This window comes from Leuresthes tenuis, unplaced genomic scaffold (genome assembly GCF_036924035.1).
Source record: "Leuresthes tenuis unplaced genomic scaffold, fLeuTen1.0.hap1 SCAF_13, whole genome shotgun sequence".
Lineage (NCBI taxonomy): Eukaryota > Metazoa > Chordata > Actinopteri > Atheriniformes > Atherinopsidae > Leuresthes > Leuresthes tenuis.
Genome location: NW_027325367.1, coordinates 17,490,186 through 17,514,163, shown reverse-complemented (window position 1 = coordinate 17,514,163; position 23,978 = coordinate 17,490,186). Strand labels below are relative to the sequence as shown.

At 43.4% G+C, this 23,978-nt stretch overlaps 1 protein-coding gene across 2 annotated transcripts; it reads right to left on the bottom strand.

Moving 5' to 3' along the window:
• Nucleotides 1–222: 222 nt before the first annotated feature.
• On the bottom strand, nt 223–20,290 carry mfsd2b (MFSD2 lysolipid transporter B, sphingolipid). 2 transcript variants are annotated; one of them, XM_072362531.1, is made up of 15 exons: nt 20,121–20,290; nt 19,344–19,684; nt 14,249–14,374; nt 14,016–14,140; nt 9,821–9,944; nt 7,434–7,512; nt 7,104–7,285; nt 5,664–5,754; nt 4,338–4,459; nt 3,801–3,884; nt 3,574–3,657; nt 3,291–3,400; nt 2,499–2,642; nt 1,770–1,946; nt 223–585 (listed from the first exon to the last, which is right to left on the bottom strand). In XM_072362531.1, exons 2-15 carry the CDS (start codon nt 19,665–19,667, stop codon nt 537–539), a joined length of 1,821 nt encoding a protein of 606 aa, XP_072218632.1. In that variant the 5' UTR covers nt 19,668–19,684; nt 20,121–20,290; the 3' UTR covers nt 223–536. The 2 variants fall into 2 exon arrangements, with proteins under 2 accessions (XP_072218632.1, XP_072218631.1); XM_072362530.1 differs by having other exon boundaries at nt 223–1,946.
• Nucleotides 20,291–23,978: the final 3,688 nt, after the last annotated feature.

Below are 23,978 nucleotides of genomic sequence, written 5' to 3'. Positions count from 1 at the left end.
AGGGACGGCTCAGTGCTGACTGAACAGAGGCAAAAGTATGACGGAAAACATCTTGTTTAGGTTTTAGTGCACCCTCCTGACCACAGGGGGGCGCAACACTCAACACAAGCTCCCTTCTCATGGTCCTGTGCTTGTTGGGAGTGTTACGTCTGATCACCAAAAATTTCAAAGAAACGCACACATTTCTCACAATATTGAATTTTCACAGGCAAAAAAAACATATAATCTAGCAACCCGGCCTCTACAACATTTATTCATTTCATATCAATCGCTTGGTAATCGCGTATCATTAATAAACAACAGTGTTGTAGAGCTAAACACGGCAAAATCATGATATACATTCATCTCTATAAATTAGATACTCTTATATGTTTATAGATCCAAGATGACTATACAGTACACGTGGAAATGAAACAAAAAATGTTTACAGTATAACAATTTCAATATTTGCCAGTGTAATATACACTAAAGAACAACTTTCCAGCCGCAACACTGGAATCCGTGGCTTTGTGAATTCACTCCATTCAAGATCCAGCTCACACGTTACTCAAATCTTCCACTGTTCTGGAGCCAATGCTTTGTTTCCTGCGAGAGACATCAGTGTCAGTGATGTGCTACATTCATGGGAGTGTTAGAAAGTAAATACAGTACGTACGCAAAGTTTCCAGACCCGCCCCTCCCCCACCCTCCTTTTTTTGTGTTTTCAATCATGTTACATACAGTTTTCCATCGTGAAAAAAAGCAAAAACAGGTTGCAGGCGTGTTTTGTTCGATTAGTGTTCCGGTGATGCGCGTTTTCAGCCGCTTTGTGTGACACAACGGAGCTCCTTTCTATCGGTGATGTTTGAGATGTTTCCAAGGAGCGTTGGTCAGACAGGTAACCCAACAAGTTGACCACACAGTGATAGAGATCCAGAGTTCCTGCAGCCATCGTGTGTATTCAGACTGTTGCGGTGTTACAGCCATTTCATACTAAAACTCACATCCCAATCTGCTGTTACAGGCAATTTTTTTCTGATTTGATGAGACACAAATTGGCCACATTTCTTTTTTTTGCTACAGGGGTGTGGCGGGTTTGTCGGAATGAAATGAAAGACGGATGCAGGAAAATACAGAGTGAAAAAGTGCAAAGGATCTTTGTCCGGGACCGACGAAAAAGGAGCGGCTTCGGGAGATCAGTGAAAGCCCTGCAGACGTGAAGCAAGCGAAAACAACCGTGCGGTTCCCATCCATCCTGGTCGATCTGACGGCTTTCTGCTGAGTGAAATTGGAGTATTCTCCAAAGGAAAAGGAGTGCCTACCTTGCAGAATTATTTCCAAGAAGAAGAGAGGCTGAGTTAGGTGAAGGTTTTTTTTGTTGTTGTTGTTTTACATTCGATAAATTAGCAAAACACTCCAGCAAGCTGTATTTGCTCCGTCAATGAGGTACAATGAGGAAACAAAGAATATATAAAGTCAGTATGAAACATGACAAAATGCTCAGAACTTCAAAGGGTCTCAAAATGACACATATTTACTGTAAGTACGTGTATTCAGGTGCTGCACTTGGGCGCACCTCTTAGATATTTGTACTTCAGTATCTACATTTTCTGCTGCTTCGTACCACTACGACATATACATCACGGAGGCATGTACTGTACTCCACGGTCACAGAGGGTCCTATGCAGCTGTTTGTGAGGAGTAAGTAAACCAAGCCCGATGCGCAAGATCATTGAAGCTGAAGGATTAGAGTTTTTTCCCTCAGGTGTCCGTTAATGATTTCTACACACCGTAGCTCCTCCAGACAGATCCTATTCCTGCGGCGCACGTCTTCGCTGATGGGATACAGGAGAAGGATCAATAACCCTGTGACGATGAAGGCCACGGGGGCGGCGCCGATGAGCAGCTTCAGGGTGTACACGACGGGGGGGGGCTGCTTGCAGGCGCCGGTGTCGTACCCCGCAAACCTACGCGCACAAAGATGAAGAGATTCTTTTTAAAAAGAGAAACTGGCTGCAAGAAATCTATCTTCGCAGTTGAACATGAAACATTTAAAATGTTGAAAGGGAGACTTTTTACTATTTCATGAGAAATGAGTGGCTCATCTTGAGTTAATGTCAGCAACAAGAGCGGTAAGAAAAATACGCCGGAGGAAGACGCTGCAGCTCGTGCAGCTCAGTACTGCAAACAGTTGGCAACATAAATGAACTTGTGTTGATGAGCAAAAGGTCGGTAACGTGACTGGGTATGAAAAGAGCACCTGAGAGGCAGAGTTTCTCAGAAGTAAAGCTGGGAGGATGTTTAGCTATATGCAAAAAAAAAAAAACGTGTCCACAAAATTTAAAAATAATCTTCCTTTTGTAAAATTAAAAAAAAAAAAACATGGATATTCCATCACCTACAGTACATAATATCATAAAAACAGGCATGATGCTGGCATGTGAATCACTGGTGAATCGTGCCCTCCACCAGGGCAAGGTGTGTGAATCATGCAGGCGTGCGAAGTAAAACAGACTCACTCCAGGCAGAGGGTGGACACTCCGAGGGAGATGCCCGCAGCGAACTTGGTGAAGAAGACGTAGAACGAGTAGAAGATGGCTTCATGGCCTTTAGAGTAGGGGTTGGCCAGTCTGAAGTCATCTACCACATCAGGCAACATGGACCTGGATTGCAGACGGAGACAAACACACACACAAGTGCAGTTTTAAATGAATGTGCACTGCTGGGTTTTCTTACCGTACAACCTTTATCTCAAATGCCCGACTTCCCTCTGCGACACGGTAAAAACTTTCAGTTCGTGTGTCTCATAGACCTCCCTACTTTTCTTTAATTATCTGGCCCACCCGGGTAAAGATGTTGACAGAGCTCTTATAATATCGGTGGGCTAAAATTACAGAGCTAATAACACGATTAGATGATGAGCAGCGGGCGGAACCACGAGCCTTTGCCCACAGACAGGATAAACAATCGGCTCCTTCCAATCTAAACATGACCCCATGGGAGGCTATAATTTGGGTTTAAAGGGAGGGAGCAGGAGATGGCTGAGGAGCAGTGACGGCCATAGGAGCGGCTGGAAAACAGATGTAAAGATACCACTGGTGTTGTCGGAGCTCTGTGATGGTATGGAAGATTTACAGTAGAGGCCCACTCTTAAGTCTTCACGATGACATCACTTTCATGACCGTAGCGTGAACTGGGTAATTGGACAGGGCCTTTTGGGACTCTAAAGAGCTGCTCACAGAATTCTGGTTTACTACGGCGCAGCAGCGCAGGCCCACTGCACAGACAGGTGAAAATGTCTCATTTCTCACCATGGCAGCAGCAGCGAAGCAGCCACGCTGAGTCCAGAGGAGACAGCCACAACGTAAGCCACCGCCACGTCCGGGATGAGCACGAGCATCATGGTGAAGGGCATGATCCACTACAGAGACACAGAAAGAGGCAGAAAGCAGAGCTTTGTTTACTGGCTGTGTAGATATTCTGACAATGCCTTTCTGTGATTGAAACGCTTCTGAATCCATCCACCAGGTGGCGCTAAGCTCCAAGTTTAGTGTTTACGAGCTGCCAAAACAAAAACAACAGCTATATACTTACTGTGATACCACAAAAAGCTGCTGTCTTCTTCCCAAATCGCTGCAGAAACCAGTGCCACAATGGGATGCTTATCACCGCGGAAACCTGTGTGGACAAGTGGGAGCAGATGATGTGATCCAGCCTGGTAAGCAGGTCAGAATTAGAATTCTAAAAAGGGCAGATTCCATGTACTAATATTGAACAAATTGACTTTTGAGCATGAATAAGAGCTGAATCTGGCGACTCACGAGGATGGTAAGCACGATGTTCTGGAAGTGATCCTTCAGGTCGGCGGCGTAGGTGCAGAAGAGGACAAAGTTGCTCTGTATGAGCTGCAGAAATCAGAGATAACACATTCAGATATTCACCCTTGTTTACTCAGCACTGTCGATGGGGGCACTCAGCTCGGTGTGCTGAGTGCCAAATGAGGTGACTGGAGAAGCTGCTGACAAGTGTTCTGTTGTGATCTATTCCCACTCCGAGGCTCCCGCGGATGACAGCTGACACCTCCAGCCGAGATGATTGAAGAAAAATATGCAGAAGCGGATAAGCTGCAAACCTTGGAAAGCTTGCCATTATCCAAAAAGTGTCAAATCGCGGCGGCAAATCTGACACACACACCATGCACTCGCTCTGCTGGCATCGCAAGAGTCCTGAGACCTGAAGCACGCTTTAAAGCGCAGAGCTTTCAGTCAGTGCTCCTCTGCACTCATCAAATCAACATTGAGCGCCGGCGTTTTCCCACGCAGTGTCGCGTCTGAGACGCCTTTCAGAAATACATTTACCTGAATTGCGACAGTGATGAAGAGGAATGAGGCAGTCAGAGTGAGGTATGGCCCGTGTCTCATCACCAGGACGAAGGCCTGACGAAAAGGGATCTGCTTCTCGGTTTTGGGAGCATAGGGATCTGAAACACATGGAATAAATACATAAGGAGGCAGCATATCAGATAACATGCAGTAAGGGCAAGGCGGTGGATTTGCTCACTGCTACAACTGGAACTGCCCCTGCATTGCAGTGAATGCTGTTCGTCCCTCTTGAAGGCATCAGATATAATGATCTAAGAATAGCGCATTACACATAGCTCACTACATATGTTAAATAAAGATCCTTTTCTCGTGTCTGTGATTATTGTTTCCCATATAAACCAACTAATTTGTCTGGAGACTATAAATTTAAATAAAGTTGCGCAAATAAACAAAACAATAAATCAATCAGAACACCCACCTTAGACAGAAGCCACTTAAGCTTCTTTTAAATTTAACTGCCACTATTCAATGTTTACTCCTTTTTCGGCTAGACAAAGATAAAATAGAGTTAGATAAACAAAGATCCAGAAATGCCAATTGACTTCTCTGGGGCCAAAGATAATGCTGAATGTTTGGAGCAACACACGCCGCTACCCAAAATCATGCTTTTCTTCCGGGGAAAGTTTTGCTTATTTCAGCAAGACGAAGACAAACCACACTGACGCATGATGCTGTCGTGAGGAGCTGAACTGGCCAACCAGCAAACATTCAGAGTGGCACGAAACTTTTCGTTTAATAGGACAAAGGATACCGAACTGAACCACCAAGCAGCTGAAATCCTCTATTAAGCAAGCATGGCAAAACAGCTGGTGCAACACGGGAATACACACATCCCTAATTGTACTTTTTAAAAAAAAAAACTTGGATATTCCATCACCTACAGTACATAATATCATAAAAACAGGCATGATGCTGGCATGTGAATCACTGGTGAATCGTACCAAGTTAAAAAGGAGCAAATGTTTAAAAAAGAAAGAATGCAATGGTTCAGTTGCAAGGCCTCATATGTTGTACTATACGTAGGACATAAAAAGATAAAAAATATTTCGCACTTCTTCGAAGACAGGACTGCAACTTTAGCCCCAACTAAACCGGTTTGAACGCAAAATGCACTGCCTAATGTGAAAAGCCTTATTAGGGTTGGGGTTAGGCTGAAGGCTGGAAGTCTGAGAGGCAAAAGGTGATTGGGCCAATGTTATTGAAAAGAAAAAGACGAGTTACATTTTCAGACTGCCCTCTAAGTGGCTGACTGAATACGACTGATCAAACAACAGGGGAGGTGACGGCTCTCCAAAGTCTCACCATCGCTCTCTTTGACTCCCAGGAACATCACCACTGTGCAGATTAGGAACACTCCTCCGATCACACCAGCAGCTATCATGTACACCTCCTTCTGCGGAGAGAAAGAACAAACACACAGTTTGGCCTACATCCATCCATCTCTTCTCACAGAGAAGGCACAAACCAAGTCTATTCTGAGACTTTTCTCAATCTTTAATTCATAATGCTCTCAAATGCCTAAAACATTGACGCGCTTCATTGCAACATACTTAACATCCATTCTGGACACAAAATGCTGCACCAGGCATCAGCTTCTGCTTTTCTTTAAGTTCTATTTAGTGCTTCAAATCCTCATGAGTGCATGACTTATTGCATGCGACTTTCTGTGTAGCTTTTACCGCCGGTCGGAGATGCACAACCTGCCGCGTGCATTCACTGTACAAACAGAAGCACAAACAGGAAGAGACCTCAAATATCCCAAAATACGGACGGAACTGTTTACTGCTGTACCCCGACAGGAACTGCTCTGCCTTAAACAACCTCTGTTTGTTTGCTATTTTTCCATGCGGCTCAGCCTCAGAGGTTCATTATTACTTCTGCACATCAAACGCTCCCTGTTTCCGAGGGCAGACTGAGTTTGCCCAGACGGTGTGCCACCATCACCAGCGACCGCGGGAGAATTTAGCGGGTGGCTGCAGAGGGTTTGGTGCGGTAAGTGGGCTGCCCCGAAAGAGTTCACCCAAAATCCACTGGAAAAGAAACATTTGGAGCCCAAATAGCTGCGGTGCGACTAAAATCCAACACGGGGACAGTTTCATCTTCACAAAAAGTCCCGTGATGGATTCACTGCAGCAGCTCGTGTTTATTCACAGCCCCTGGAACTGAAATGTGGACATAACTCGTTCCTTTTATGTTCCTTCTCCTCTAGCTCCAAGTTAAGCTGCAGCCACCTTGAAGTAAAAGACAAATATTTCCAGCAGAGTATATGGTGGGGTGCTTTCAAATGTTCTGGGTGGGATATAAATAGGGCTAATGACTTGCAGACTGTAAAGACCCCTGGATGTATTGGGGCCGCGTTTGGAGCCTGATGTGAGGGAGGAACCCCCTTTGTGGTCATGAACGAGGAGCTGGCTCAGGATGCCAGGTTCAGATATCAAACAGCGCCGTCTCCTTTCAATCCCAGGAGTTACACGGGTTAAAACTTCAACATGTTTAGAATGTCAGGCCCTTTAGACAGTCAGAAAATGTGGAGCCAATTTTTAACAATCCCTCTTTTCATTCAACTTTGCTTTTTTTTTTTTCTTTCTTTAACCTTGTGGACTTTGCAAAAATAAACCTCCCTGAGCACACATCGCTCCTCCAAGTTCAAGAACGCTTATGACAGGCCTTGTTATTTTCAAAGCAACTCTTTGCCCTAATTTTAGCACACCTGAGCTCCTGGCTTGGCACAGAGACACTTACAGAGTGTGACAGGTAGTCCTGGGAGTGCACCAGGCTCTTGACGATCTCTGCCCCGCTGCTGTTGCCAAGGTAACCGGCAGACGTGTTGTGAGTAGGGCAGTGCTTCCGAGTGTGAGCACTGGCCACAATCTGGCCTTGGATCGCGGCGCCCACAAGAGTCCCCAGCACCTCCATCGTCATTCCTGTCATCACCCGGGCAAAAATCCACCAATCAGGTTCAATAATTTATTCACAGGAGGTGCAAATTAGAAGCTCTTAAAAAAGATTAATTTGGGATTTCAGGCATTAAGAAGTCTTTGCATAGTAAAAAAAAAATGTAAAAAATCTTACGGTAGGCGGTGGCTGAGTCCCTTTCCTTCTGGTCTGTGCTTAGGAACATAGTGAGAGCAGAATAAGGCACGTGGAAACACTGCAAGAGAGCAACAAGACTCGTGTTATGGCGTGGGTAAGACAGAATCAATGGGGTTTCAGCTCAGTGACAAACTGCAAAAGTCTCATAACATGAGGAGGAAATTCAAAAGTTTTGAAAAAACTGAATGGCTAACGCGAACAGCAGCTGGCGAACAGCAGCTGGCTAATGCTAACAGCAGCTGGCTAATGCTAACAGCAGCTGGCGAACAGCAGCTGGCGAACAGCAGCTGGCGAACAGCAGCTGGCGAACAGCAGCTGGTGAACAGCAGCTGGCGAACAGCAGCTGGCGAACAGCAGCTGGCGAACAGCAGCTGGCTAATGCTAACAGCAGCTGGCGAACAGCAGCTGGCGAACAGCAGCTGGCTAATGCTAACAGCAGCTGGTGAACAGCAGCTGGCTAATGCTAACAGCAGCTGGCGAACAGCAGCTGGCAAACAGCAGCTGGCAAACAGCAGCTGGCGAACAGCAGCTGGCGAACAGCAGCTGGCGAACAGCAGCTGGCGAACAGCAGCTGGCTAATGCTAACAGCAGCTGGCGAACAGCAACTGGCTAATGCTAACAGCAGCTGGCGAACAGCAGCTGGCGAACAGCAGCTGGCTAATGCTAACAGCAGCTGGCTAACAGCAGCTGGCGAACAGCAGCTGGCTAACAGCAGCTGGCGAACAGCAGCTGGCTAACAGCAGCTGGCTAACAGCAGCTGGCTAATGCTAACAGCAGCTGGCTAACATCTTAATGTTACTTCGCAGACCAGAGAGGAACCAATTTTCTTCAAAATCAGGACTTTAACTTTCGGTACAATCACTAAATTTCCCTTCTTTATCTTATGTCATTCAGCACTGTGTATGTTCAAAATCACAAGATAATTTTATTCTGTTCGTCAAATCAGGATTTGAATGTGTACAAAGTGACAGTGTCTTAGAAAGATTTTGTGGTTTAGGCTTACTTAAGCGACAGCGTTTATTTATTTATTTTTATTTCCAACATTTATTTTTTATTTTTGAAATCATTAAAGTAAATAATCAACATACACTTTAACCAACGATCAAAACGGTGTATACCTTGTTCAAAGATAAAGTGAAATGGAATGGAATTTTACTCAGTGAAAACGTTAATTACATTTTAAAACGACATTTTCTCGAGCAGTAATCAAAATACAATGCCTTATAATTTTGCATTTGGTTATCATACTGTCAGAAAGAGGATATGGATATTTTGGGGGAATTAAAATCAAAACATCACTGCACTCAAGTCCACACAGTGTATTTACAGTCAAAAGGCTTGATGCTTTTAATCTGCACGTTTCAGTAAAAATACAGATGCAAAGCATACAGTGTACATATATATAGATATATATCAAAAGCAATCTCTGCATTTTCCATGTGGGCCAACCTAAGATCCGTTTTCTCCTCCTCACCACCTCTCCCAGAGAATAGGCGAGCAACCCAAGTCCAGCTTCACTTTGTAATTTACACAAGAGCTCAGTCAGCACTGTGGCCAAATGAGCATGCACCACCACAACGAAAATAAATGCGGCCATGAAAGGATTTTGTATTCATTGCTCTTGAGCAGCATGTCATCTATGGGGCCTACTGGATGCAAACATTTATAGAACCACTTCCCTGTTGGATAAAGATGGAGGTGAGAGGTGATTAATTTAATAGAAACCCATTATTGTTTGATTATATAAATAGACGATACTGTGTATTGTGACCCTCTGAATTATAGCAGCTGCCCTGCCCAACAAAACTTCACACAAACACACAGTCAGAGACAATGAAGGGTGGCTAAAAGTGGCAACCAGCATTTACCCGGAAAGAGGCTCCTGGCACCACTGACTGTATACTTATCAAGTAGTTAGAATTGCATGCAGTTACAGCTCACCGCAGTGTGGCTGCAGTGGTCTAAGTGCTTTGTAGCATATGCTATATGGGTTAGCCCAAACACAGAGCAAAATAGAGAGTGGTGGTCTAAACCATAATAACAAAAAGGCAATCTAATAAGTACACTTCCCATTTGAGGAAAGGTGTTTAAATGTTCCTGGGCTTTAATCTGCTCCTCATCTCACAAATCAAAGTGAAAATATTTTCTAAGGGCTGTCAGAGCCTGGCACCAGACAACTGTGATCATCTTCACTTTAAACAGTGATTTGCAACATTTTCTGGATGTCGTTTCAACGTTACGCAATATGTCATCTGCAAACCATGAGGGACATCAATCGCTGCTTTTCATCTCCGGTTTCCGTGAAGCATCACGCGACAATCCTGAAATTCTTTGACAAGCAGTGCCGAACGGGCACAGGTACTCACAGTGATGAGGGTCTGGTAGAGGCAGTAGAAGCCTAGGTACCAGATGAACCTGCAGCTGGCGAAAGGAGGAACGAACCAGAGGTAGAAGTACGAGACCACCAGGAATGGAGTGCAACCCACCATCCTGTAGAAAATAAAAGCACGACAGATGAGACCGTGATCGTGTTATCTAATTTTCATAGCACTTTAAACATCAGGCCTTACTTCTGCACGATTAAAGTTCGCTGCTCTAAGCATGACAGGAATTTGTCCTTGAAAGACGTTGCTGGGAAATGCCAAAATATTTCAACGCCACAAGCAGCGCTGAAAGATCTCCACACGCACATGCAGACGTAGCCACATAAACACATGAATATGCAGCGCGCACACAAGTGAATGTAGCGTGAAGCAATTCTGCTGTGATGTGCTTTTCTCAGAACTTGGAGTGATACAGCATGCGGGTCATGTATAATTCATAAGTATACAACTGTTATGTATCATTATGGTTACAGTGAACAGCTGTGTGTTGCGAAATAAAGAAGGAAAAGGGCAGAAGACGGATGGCTGCTGGTATGATTCGGCTGCAAACAACAATAAATCTTCCACCCTCTTCCTCCTGTCCTCTAAGCTAAATATTGAGTTTTTGTGTCATGTGGCCAAGAGACTGGAACAGTTGTGATGCAGGGCACGCGTCCAGGTAGAAAAGAAAGGGACTGACGGAATTTAGGTGACTGTGACGAATGCCACAGGCACTCCGACCTCTGACCTGCTCTGCGCCAGGATAGAGACAGCGTTTCACAGAGGCAGAGAGAGGTCTGTTGCAGTCATTTCTGGCATCATCCAGCACACCCACATCTCTCTCCTCCTGATTGTTTGCTCAGACAAAGGCAGCCGACAACGCTGGTGCTGCAGTATTGACAGCTTGGTCATGGGAGCGTTGAAAGGGCCCCGTGGCCAGTAAATGGGACAGTTAGAATGTTCCTGCAAGATGACTGTGTTGAGGGAGAGGCAACAAAGGCACATGCGCACAAACACTCACATACTTTCTCAGCAGTCGCATGCATGAATGCACAGTGACACCCATACCTGTGGTTTGCACAGTCTTAATTAAAGCTTAGTGAACTGATAATACACAGGCACTTAAAATTCTCTTCTCACTGACTTGTTCAGGACACTTGGAGCTTATTAATTAAATGTTATGTAATAGTGCAAAAGGGATTTAGATGAGGTCTTTTAGGTTAGAATGTGATCACTTGGTTGATTGAAGGTTTTGTAGGTCATATATATCAAGCCAACTCATTTACACTGTGCTGAATGTACTTTATCGTGTTGCTTTATGTGTCTACTACATAGTTTAGAGGTAAATACTGTATGTTTTGTTAAACTGCATTACCTTTATACCTGTAGTAAGTAGTAACTGTCCAAATTTTGAAAATGTCTTTTAAAATTTAGCATTGCACTTCTACAGATCAATCCTTTTTTACTAATATAAAACTGTTTAAGAAGGGTCCAAACTGACATATTGTCTTTTTTTCACCAAATAATACTCACAAACTCAAATTTGTTTTGATGTGTTGTTGCAATCAAATTTGAGATTAGCTACTATTTTTAATGAAATGACAGAATGTTTCACTTTCAACATTTGATATAGTTTTACGATTTACTGTGAAGAAAAATGATTGGTTAATGACTATAAATCATTGCATTATGTTTCTATTTACATTTTACAGTGTTGGGTGGTACAAAATTGGGTTATACATTGGCACTATACTTTTTCTAGGAGCCTTTATGTAAGGCGCAGCCACTATAGATGCTAACATTGACCGGCTAGCATCTACTTAACAACCGCCGCATTGAGGATAGTCTTTGATTGAGAAAATGTAGTGCCAAAAAAAATAAGATACACAATTCACAACATATCCTTCATACATTCTGCTATAAATTTATGTAAATTTAGTTTTTTCAAATGGCAAAATATTCTCCTCTCCTCTTCCTGTTTTGAGTAGCTGCTAGCATAGCTACCTCTTACAAATTCCTTGCTAATTTTTACTGCTTTTTATTGCAGATAAAACACAGCCTTCTTATAAGTACTGTATACAACCTCATTTGGAAAAAAGAATGAGAAATAAGAAAGAATAAAGAAACAAATATCCCCTTAATGTCCACACAAAATAAAAATGTTTCTTTGCGTCTTTGCAAAGAAACAGAATTATTTTTCTCCAAGTTTCATTAAGAAAAAAAATATATCATAATGTATACCTTGGCATTAAATACCTAAACCAAATGGTAGGGATGGTTTAGGTTGATTTACCTCCAAAAAACCTTTGATAAGATGAGTATAATCACTGAAAAATGTGCTCTACCAAATGCTTACAGTAAGAGTTTGTATGAGGAACTTTTAGAGCCAATGTGTTGGTTGGTGTCAAGGTTATTAGCTTAGAACCCAAATGTAAACTGTCATGTCAGCTTTAACAGACAGGCCTTCACATGCTGAAGCTTTCTGCAGTAGATGCCTGTGCTGACAATCCATCCAACACAGTGGTTAGTCTGAGAGCTGTCGCATTAATTTAATCAAACCGCTTCAGCAGTTAAGTTCTCACTACAGGTAATAACCCAACACTTAAGTGTATAACACTTTTCACATTGATGTGTTACTGTCAAGTAAGTAAAATTGTGAATGCTGGATTGTTTTTACTTTAATAATTTCTCATTTCTCCAGCCCCTAACATACCCCCTCGCTCTTACACAGACAATCAGGAAGAACCAGTCTCGCAGGCTTTTACATGCATCCCTGGTATTTTGAGGTAATGACAAATAATAAACATGGCAGCACCCAAGAGGGCATTTTGGGCCCAAAGACTCCATCCTTAAGAATTTATGGAAAAAAGATACAAATCACTTGATGTCTGGCTGTGGATATGTCAGCTTCCTGCTGAATGGACAGAGGGGAATTTCCAAATAGGATAAAAACCGGGGGAGTGTCTGGCACTCTCAACACAAATACTGCTCAGCAAACACTAAAAAAACGCACTCATTCACATAGACACACAGAAGCCAGAATGTGCACATCTACATGTTCTCAAGGGGTAATCAAAGCTGATTTAACGTCAGCATCTGTCTGCAATCGAGTGTGGCTAGCTGGCTGGATTACAGCAGTGGATTTGGTCCCTCTCCAGCACAGTTGGCGTGTGTGTAATCTATGATTTATAATACAGAAGGCAGTAACTGCTGCCTGTGCTATTACAGACAGTGTCACAGTAGTGTGTTCAAAAGACATACTGCATATACATGTTGAGCGGCTTAAAATGTTTTTTTTTTCCAAAACTGGGATTAATGCAAATGCTGGTGGACGCTTCATATAACCCAGAGAGGCACATATGAAAGGGCACTCCAAGCTCTGAGATACAAAGAAACATCTTAGAGATGCAACAAAAGGAAGCCAAATGTGAACTGGAGGGTTACATCAATGTAATGAGATGAAGTCGAGCAGCATAGTAGCAGATCATAAAAAAATTCAGAAGAACTTCCTCATCTAATGTCGTCTGAGATCAAAGGGGAAGGGGGGGGGGCAGCCCACACCCCTGAGACATACTTTCTGTAAAGTTAATCAGAGGGAGCGTCAAGAACAACAAAGGACAATTAGTGTCTATTTGGTGCAATCCTCAGGTGTGAGTCCTGAGCCTGAGGGTAAAACCCTCCAAAAGTGGAGCGCTTGGCTTGTTTTTGTTAAGATTTTTCACAAACATTAACATCATGCAGCAACCATAATTACATGTGAGAGCAAAACAAAACGTGTCGCAATCCACCAACAAATCACAGTCCCTTACGTAAGCATGGCGGTGTGGAAACAGACTCACTTTGGCGTGTGTTTAGGTCGGAGTTTGGTAATCGATATTTTTGGTGTGTCGTGTGTCTTCGAATGATTTTTAAGAATGAGAAAATAATGAATATATAAGATGAGACACCGAATATTGTTAAGAATTGTAGCTATTATGGACTGGATTAGTTTTTATGTTTTTAGTGTTAAGTAATTAAATTTTACAAATTTACTTGATTAAAGTACGTGAGGAAAAATCTGGTGTGATGATCATACTTTACAAGAATCATGCTCATTTCTTCAAATTCACAGTCTTGAATTAAAACTAAAATCCCATGATGTGAGTTTTTAAGCTTCGTCGTTTCTCCTCCTGTAAGGAAAACAATGCAGGGAGCTCACCATGGCATAAGTCTGCCAATCTTGGTCCACCTGCTCTTTGTAATGCAGAAGCCAACAATAGGATCGGTCACTGCTCCCCAGACTTTACCTGTGAACAGCACCATGGAGGCCTGGAAGGCATTGATCTGCAGAGAAAAACAGGGACAGATTGGACTTTTCCATTTAACCGTATGTGGGAGTCGAACGCGCTTTTCATTTCACTTCGACGGTCTTTTTGAATTTCAAAGACATACCTGAGCTACGTCAAGCAGGTAGATTTGCAGGAAGAAGGCTGTGGCGCTGGCGGCCACCTCCTTGGGTGCGCCTCCGATGGCGAAACAGAGTTTACTGCATAATGTCAACTTCTGGCTCAGGTCCGTCTGTGAAGACAGACGAGGAAAACTTAGTGTTAGGTAACAAATGTAGCAAAGTCAGCAAATTTACTTCTCAAATAGTCTTGTAAAGACTAATTTCATGTGGAGATGACAAACCAGGAGAATCCCAGAACCCACTACTGATACCTGACGTAAAATACATAACATAACTGCTTTAAAGTTAGATTCCAAACCACTTAAAATGTGTTAATTTTATCCTTGTTACTTGATTTCAGGTACAGAGACACAAGAATGTAGTGTTTTCAGTAACTGTTATGCTAAAAAAATGCCATTACTCATCTTATTAATAATTTGATGCCACTCTTAAATGTAGATCATAAGCGTATTTGACCATTGCCAGAGTTATGCAGTTCCCTATTTCAATTGGTTAAAAACCTATATGTGACCACGGTGATGTCATGATGATTGGCCTTGCAACTAAAACTATTATGCTAACATTAAGCGATAGAATCGGGTTAAAAACGACAAGTTATGCACCTTCAAATGAATAAGTGGATGTCATTAAATAATGGTAGATGAGTGTAAATGGTAGTGTAAAATGGAATTGAAATAGGTATGGAATTCAGTTCCGTTCTCTGCATGCAGCTGCAGAATGATTTAGGTAGGCTCAAACAATTGCAGTCAGGTGACATGAGTCCACATTATGCGGTTAGAAAGGTGGCCGTCAAATTAGAATTAGCCGTCAACCAGAAAAGCTGGATTTGCTTCCTTTGTGGGTACTATAATGTTCACACTTGTATGTGTTTTATTCTAATTCTTCACTTTTACATTCACTTGCTGTTTTTGTTAGGCTTAGGCAACTACACCACTTAGTTTTGCTTAGGAAAACACCCTAAAGTGGCCTCAAATAAACCGTTTCAAGGCATCTAATGCTTTACAGGCAGCTCCATTTTCCAAGTTCCCTGGGTTAGTCGTGCTGAGTTACAAGAAAAAAAAAAAATCAACTCTGAGTTTGAAACCTGGAGTAGATTTCTTGACTACAGGCACATTTCGACTCTAGAAACTTGAATCGGGCACGTGATAGTGAAAGCTTCGGCAGAAATAGCCCTGAGTGGCTCCCTTCAGCCTTTCTGTTAAGCAAGTGGACACATTCTGTTAAGTGTTTAAACTTAAACTACAAAATATGTAACGCCAAAATCAGTCAGAAAATGGAGGGAACCATTAGTTGTTTGGACGGTGCACTAAATGAACAGAAAATGAATTAAAACAAAATCGTGAAAAACAGTGTAAGGTTATGGGTTGAAACAGGCCTCAAACTCCAGCAGCGGAAAACTCCTATTTCTCATTATTACAATGAAGTTGTTGTAGGAAAGTCATAGTAAATCGTACTAAGTGCAGATTTTTAGGATGTGAGCTACTATAATGTATGTGTGGATGATTCAGATTCAGTGTTAACATGGCATTGCGCACATTTATGTTACACAACGTGCAAAAAGAAACAAAGTTTTCTTCCCAAAAGTGTTTACACAACCCTGCACTTATCCTTATCAGAACTGTTTGTCAGAATGCTCCAAAATTAAATTTGCTTCCAAACCATCATGTCACAGTCAGTCAGTAATTCACTACTTTTGCTGTGATGTATGTGGAAGATGTATATCACATGTATTTAACTCCCTGAAGAGAAAAAAATTGCCCCTCAAACACAACCTTAAATCACCAGATCTTCGTGCATCTTGGTCTCCCTAAATGGCAGGTTACCATAGCAGACAGGACAGCTGTTCAGTTATAAGCGTAAATGTGTGTGCGCCTGTGTGTGTGTGCTTTTAAACAAACAAAAAAAAAGGATCAGAAGGAGACCCCCTGTATGTTGTTAGCATTGTGGTCTATGGGTGCAGACACTGACGCTTATGGAGGAGCCAAAGAAACCCACCGAATCATCTGCGGCTCTGTTTCCTTCCTCATGCTCTGCTAAATCCATTAGGCACGTGACTCCATGCGTGTTTGCATGTGTGTGCGCGTGCAAACGTTTGTGCACCACAGGCAAGCTTTCATCTCCAGACATGAATAAAATGAGACACCACAGTCTGAGAAGCCCAATATTTACAACTGTCTCAGAGGCTGCGTGCACATATCAGCCTTTGCCTTTTTCTCCCGCTTTGTAACCTTTGGTGTCCCATGCAGACACACACATACACAACAGGATCTCGCCACATCCAGCGGCCAGGCTTGGCCGACAGCTACTCCCCTCAGAGCTATATGAAAGAAGGAAATCACCAAAGTAACCACAGCCATGACCAAAACACTGTTATTATCCGACTCAGGTTTTCTCTTCCTCCTCCTTTCGCCCCATCAAAACACGGAGGGGTTGGAGAACGACAATTACCAGGAGGGAGGTATATAATTATTCAATCGCAAGACAAGCGGGTCAGAGGTAAGTAAAGGCTGCGCGGTGGTTCCGACTTCAAAACTCTCTCTTCTTCCACTCTCACTGCAATTATCCCTAATTGGAGAGAAAAATCAAAGTCTTTGGTGTCTGGAGAGTGCTGCTTAACGGATGACGTGCAAAAATACTCTCCTTCCTTCTCTTTCTAAACACTTTTTCTTTCCCACCAAAATCTTACACTCAATCTTTCATTGCTGGGTTCTCATCATCAAAGGGGATAAACAGGATATCCCCTCTGCTGTTGTCTGGATGCACAAACCAAACTACATTTACACAATTTGTCCCACACAGATACTTAGCTACAATGGCTCAGAATAAAGCAAGCATCTGCAGAGTCCAGGCAGCACACAAGTGAGGGACAAGGACAGATGAGACTAATCTCTGGCATTGATGAATCCTTCGGCATAGAGGAGAAATCACTTTTAATCATGACGGAGGACAATTAAAGAAAATGGGAAAACACTTTTTTTTTAAAGCCAATTAAGCCATGTGGATGCAGTAAATGGTTTTCTGACAGTTCTGCGTATTAAGGTCACACCATCATGAATTCCACTTATAAAAGTCAACACCATTAGCTCTGAGCCCTCTGCTCAGATTAGGGATTACGATTATCACTGTAAAATGTCAGCAGCAGCCTGGTTACACTGCTGAAAGTCCTTTATTCCCTCCCTTAGATGGAGCTTTTTTGGTGTTCGTATTAGGTACAAAGCTCTACGAAATGTGATACTGGGATTAATCAGGAAGTTCTTTGGAATTTGCAGTGCTGGCTTTCTCACTGCTGACTACGGGACTATTATCTATTGTCATTTTTAAAGAGAAATACATACTTGCATGCAATCATACATTGTTATCCCATAATGCACGAGGCAATATGTGAAAAATCTGGTTCCTCCGGATTCTCCCAATGCTTCTAATGTTACTTGCGAGACTATCGTGCCTGAGTTAGAACAATCCGACAGAGCCTGGAGGGCTTTCTAACTGGTTTCACTGCCTCCTCTACAGTTACTGTGGAAACTAGCCTGCAAATTCATCATGGCCATCTCTGTGAGAATGCCTGTGCAGGCAGAGCTGAAGCACAGCAGAGAGGAACCGGCAAGTTTATTCAGATGTTCAACGCCCACGTTCTTCTCCCTGGGTTTTGGATTGCATGTATGGACACAGGAGAGGACTAGCTTGCCCGTAGTTATCTGCATAAAAAACTTAAAAACAAATTAATGACCAGAAACAGAAAGTTTTGGCCTGAATATATCTTATTTTGAAAGCCAATGACTTAACTGAAGGCCTGGAAAGATTGGCCAGTGCTTCCAAAAGCTACATGTAACAGGCTCCCAAACCAAAGCAGTGGCTGATGGGACACTGAACCTACTGTGACCTTAACCTTAACCTAACCCATAACCAGGTATTTTATGTGCCTACACCAAACAAAAAAGGCAAAGCACAAGTAAACAGCAACTGAAAACCACAATGTAAAAACACAGACCCTTTTTCTATGTATGATAGTCATATAAATAACACAACAAGCACACAATTCAGCACCAAATATGAACTTTTTCTGGCAAAATACAGTTAAACCGAATATTCTCTGTCTTCATCAGCAGATTGCATTTTGTTAAAGTCTAATAAAATAAGATAAAAGCACTCCGGAACTTGCCCATGCTAATCTCAATTTGCACCCACTTAATAGGGCAGAAAGAGAATTCCTGTTATTGAGTTTTTAGATCTGAAAAGTTCTGCTAACTTCAGGGAAATTCACTTCACGGTAAACTGCTCAAACTGCAAATGCAAAGTAGGCTAAAAAGCGTAGCATACTTGATAGAGGTTTGGTGGAGATAACACAAATGCAGAACTGGTTAGATTGCCGACATGTAATCCTGTTTCAAAGAAACCCAGAGCTTTGGTGATGCTCAAAAGGAGTGATTTACTGTCATAATACTGTTATGCGACAGCATTTGAAACTCTATCTGCAAAATATGATATTTACCTTAATAAAGGGACACTACATTCACGAGTAGGCTCGGTTGTCTCGGCTACCTTTCATTTCCTTGATTCAACAGCCTGCGGGCGCACGTGAGGAGCAGCAAACCAAGCGTGCAGCGTCTCATGCCTGCCTCACAAATATCAATCACATTATGTGGCTTTCAGATAAGATTAAACAAGAAATGGAAAGTCATCCCATTCTTCTCACATGAGTAATTCATTGTAGTGGCCAGCACCATTCAGAAGGAAGCGATCATCAAGCAGATCCTCCAGTAAATTGGAACAGCTTCTCTCAAATGAAAACAATCACCTTCCAGGCACTGAATCCATTATCTGATGGATCACTGTGTTCAGGAAAACAATGACACTGATTGACCACAAACAGATAAGCGACTAAAGACATTGCACTTTTCCTTTGCCACCCAATCAAGTCACTCACAGTCGAAACAAATAGCAATAAACACCAGATGAGAGTGAAGTCTCTCGATTAGTTTGAAGTGCTTTTTCCAGAGAGCGGTCACAGCTGCTGTAAGAGTGAGAAAACAACCTGTAGAACCGAACAGAACCAAAGTGTCTTTAAACAGATCATCTTACCTGCTGAGAAGCTTTAGGAAACAAGGGTTCGCTGGGCTTTGTGAACCTCCCCGCAGAGCCCTGCACTCCCCTCTCCCCCTTGGTCATGGCTGAGAGACCGTGTGTGAGGCGACAGCCGTACCTCTGCGACTGTGTGTGTGAGGGAGTGATGAAGTGAGTGGGACTGTGACTCCTGGTGTGAGCCAGAGTGGCCTGCCACTGGGCGGTGCGCGTCAGCGGCTGAAAGTGGATGTGGCTCTGGCTCCGGGATGCGTGAGTGACAGCCATGGAGGCCGGCAGCTCCTCCTGCTCCTCTGTGACAACTCTGCTGCCGTCTGCCGCCATTCACATGCTGCTGTGCTCTGGAATGAAGCCAGGAGGGAGGGGCAAAGTCAGAGAGTGGCATACACTTATACTTTTCTTTTTTTTTCCTTACAAGTATGCAGTGAAACAAACCAACACAAGAATGCAGGCCTGTAAACACACATATGTATGAGCAGAGCAAAGCTCTTTGGATGCTGATGAGGACACATACATGAGAGAATGCAGAAAACATAGAGTATTCAACAACAACACACACACAAAAATATATATAAAGCAACCATTTAAGGTGAAGGCCAGAGTAAAATTCTTCCAGAGCTGCTTCAGAGAAGAGCAAACACGGGCGCAAATCCAACAACGTCCCGCGCAGGAGTATGTTGTCCACCCTCATCTTCCAAGAACTGGAAGTGCCTCCATCCGCCGCGCGCTTCAAAAACACCACTCAAGCATGCGGGGAAAACAAGAGCATCGTCCTACCTTGTGGTGTTGGAGAAGAAGCAGTCGGTTGGTTCGGTCCGTGCGCTGATCCGCGCGTCCGTCAGTCAGTCGGACGGGACAATGATGAGAGGGAGACTGCGGAGGATGGAGATGGACAGCCCGTCTCCACTCCTGCTTCCAGCACAGTGACGGAGCTGCGCCCTGCAGCGGCCGCGGTGCCGTACGACACGCGCGCGTGTGTGCGCGCGTATGAGGAGATTATGGATACTGTGCGTTGTTTCATATTGTCATCGCCAGTGTTAGGAAGCTGGCAACAGGGGTAGTCTGTGTTTTTAATCCGAACAGAACCAAAGATTATGGTTCAAGTCAGTTTCTGCTTTTTTGTTGTTGTTGTTTTCGTGTCACCTCTGATTAGATTAATGAGAAACTTAAAAAGGCCTGTCACACGTGGATCATTTACGTCTTCTTATGACCCCCCCATAATCCCTGCCTGTATTGCTGCGTTTACAGTGAAATGATGAGAACGAGTGGAAGGTGGAAAGCAAACCTGTTTGTTTTCATTTTCCTCCCGAACAAATACCTGCGCGGTTCCTCGTAACAGGAAGCCCGAAAGGTATGCTCGTAAAAAAAAGACACGCAGGAGCTTCCGGCTGCATATTTCCCACACTTCACCTTCACTGTCATCGTGATCATCTGCCCTAGATGGTCTCGTAGCTGACGGGGGTAGTTTTAGTGGCATCACTGAAGTCGTTTTTTAAACAATGATCTTAGTTGTATAATTTAACAATGTGATGCGTTTTAGCACATCTGCAGCTGAATCGTTTTGGGCCCCAAAACCAACTATGGGGTACGACCGCTTTGCAGGGGCCACATTGATGGGCCCCACAAATGTAAATAGGTGTTTTGAGGGTCCAAGATACAATATAATCCATCTTTCTAACCGTAAAGGAACTCCAAGCAAGGCGTTTGTCTCCTTACGTCATCGTGCTCAGGTTCTGGAGCCTGTTCCTGCTGTTATCTGTTTTTCTTTTCCATTTCTTAATTCCAATTTTTTTGTTTCATTGTTTGTTTGTTTTTTGGACTGTGGGAGGAAGTCAGAGTACCCGAGGAGAGCCCACACAGTCACAGGGAGAACATGGTAAAAGTTCACACAGGAAAGCCACAGCTGAGATTCCCAGCTCCCATGGTACCTTTAAGGAAACTCCAAAAAAACCTAAAGCCCAGGCCTGCACAAAAACAGCGCCACGGGGTGGTGGAAGCTTTAGTTAGGCTATATCCAAAACAGGTATCATCAAAAACGAGATTTGTTTTTATTATTATTTGACTGGATTCCTCTTTTATAAAGAAAATAAGTGAACAAAGACCCTGCCGTGCCAGTTTGTTACCGCGGATGTATTAGAATTTAAAGCAAGCACACTTTTTTTTATTCCAATGCTTAACCATCTAAATGTATTGTGGCCAATACTCTGTCACAACTCACAGCAGACTAGAAAAGCTAAAAGTATTTGGACAATATTGACTTGGACGGGGCTCGAACTCAGTTCTGTGGTCCGCATCGTAAGGCAGCTGTTAGCCCCTCTCTAATTCCTTTATACATTTTAAAATTGTGCAAATGTGACTTGTGATAGTTCTATGGAATGCAAAGCATAGTAATGTTTTTGGAGCCTTGAAAATCAAGCAATTTGACAGTTTCACTGGCTGCGAAATAGACCCCACAAAATATTTGAGTATTCATTGTGAAACTGCTTAGTTTTGGATCAATATAGCTATTACAAATAATGGCGTGAGACTGCTTTCTTATTGATTCCCTTCAATCAAACAACCGACGGCGCCGACAGCAGATTTTCTTCTCTGTTGGTTCAGCCGTGGCTAAATCAAATCATTTCAATTAAATCAAGCCAGCCTGCATCAAATTATTCGTCTCTCTTTCTTTTCTTTGTTCTTAATGGCGATTGTGGTGAGATTTGACTTTAATAATCCTTAAGCCAGGAGTGAGAGTTCAAAACAAGAGATGCGGCTGCCCTGTAATGCTTAAAATGGGCTGTTTATTGGGCTGTTTACATCCAGTTCTGTTCAGCTATGCTCTTTCAGAGATAAAAATATCAACTGTAGACAATTATGCAGGCTGTGAAGATTTAAGAACTCATTAAACATCTGACTTAGAAGTTGAGCTGTGTGCCGCATAATGAGTGAGCCCAATATGACGTGCACGGTTGGTGGAATATCCTGTTAATTGTAGGTTTATATCTTATTCTATAAACTCTTATGATGTATCTGGAAGACATAATCATTTTGACTTTATCCTCCAAAAAGCCTTTATTCTGTTTGGAGCATGAGATATCGCCCTTCAGCCAATGATAATGGCTCTGTTTTTATACATAAAAAGGCCCTGTTTCATGTGGCTTATGAAATATTGAGCCTTTGATTCTCCCACAAAAGTACTTTCATAGGCAGCTCTCTTAGAAGAAGACGTTTTCTCTCCACAGCGAGTCTCTCCTCAGAAGCATGACAACAAACATGTTATGGAGGACTGAACTGCTGAGCCCAGACCTCTCTGTGCATTCCAAGTGCGAAAGCCCCTCGACCAGAACCACATTACCGACAACGACCAAAGCACCGCCGCAGAACGGGTCAGGCATATGACCCGCGTTACAGTGGGGATGTTTCCGATAATGCGTGAAGAGGAATGTGCAAAATGAAAGGTTGGCTGCTGGGCCAGCGCAAGGTTTCGTTCGGAAAGGGAATGTGGGAGTTAAAGGAGAAGTCATTCCCTGCATGCTTAGGCTTATTAAATATGCAGTACAAAGGAAATGTGATCACTTTAACTCTTTAGCCCGGACCCCCACCCCCACCTCGCCGAGACCCAAGTGATGCACAAAGCGTCAGGTAAAGAACCCCGCCTGATGTGCACGGAGGGGTTTTAAGGCATCACTGCCGAGTTTCCTCCTCTGACCTTCGCTATCCAGAGGATGTCAGCTCGTCTTCCTCAGCCATGAACACCCCCCATTACACTCCCACCCTCCCCCCAGCCGCCGCGCTTTAAATATTGAAGATGGATAATGGTGTTCGCCTTCCTTCTGAGGCCAGGTAAAAAGCTTGGAGACAGAGAGGCAAGCGTACACTCCTGGGAGAGTACACGAGGGTGTCCTTATATACAGTATGTCAGTGGAAAAAGGAGAATTCACTGTCAAATAAGACCAAGCAAACACACACCCCAGGACAGACAGGAAAAGATGAGCAGTTTCAAAGGTTTTACCCCTCCCCCTTATCTTGAGTGGCTACAATTTTCTTTATTAATTTCAATTATGCTATGAATATAGAATTTGAATGTCCAGACTCAGCTCAGCTTAAATTAGTTTGAACATGCAGAAACCTCTTCTTCAGAGGCTCCCACGCCGTTGGACAAACCACTCACGCTGTGCCTCACGGTCAGGCGCAGTTCATTCCAAACGGGCCGTTTTTCAGTTGGGAGCTGCTGCAGAAGACGTAAAAGGTCTCAGTGCAAATGGAACAGGCCGCCCTCTGACTGCGGATCACTTCCCTTTGGGAAAGAAGCCTCTCCGAGACACCCCAGCCAAGTGAAGGCTTTAACGATATCAAATACCGACAAGTCGCCAAGTTGATCTGAAGCCTGCACCGTCAACTGTGGAGCACATGCGCGCGAGGCTGAGAGGGCGCGAGCATACGTGGCTTCCAGAGGCGCTGCGTCTCTTGCGTTTACGATGTGACAGAGGACAGCAGCAGCTGTTGACATCTGGATTGTAGAAGGATGTACCGTCTGCTCTTATTCGACCAAAGGCAGCAAAATTGATCGGATGAGACGTCACAGCACAGATGGGCAATAACAGGGCAGGAAATTACCTGTGCTGGTTTTTGAAGCCTCTGATGAAGACACTT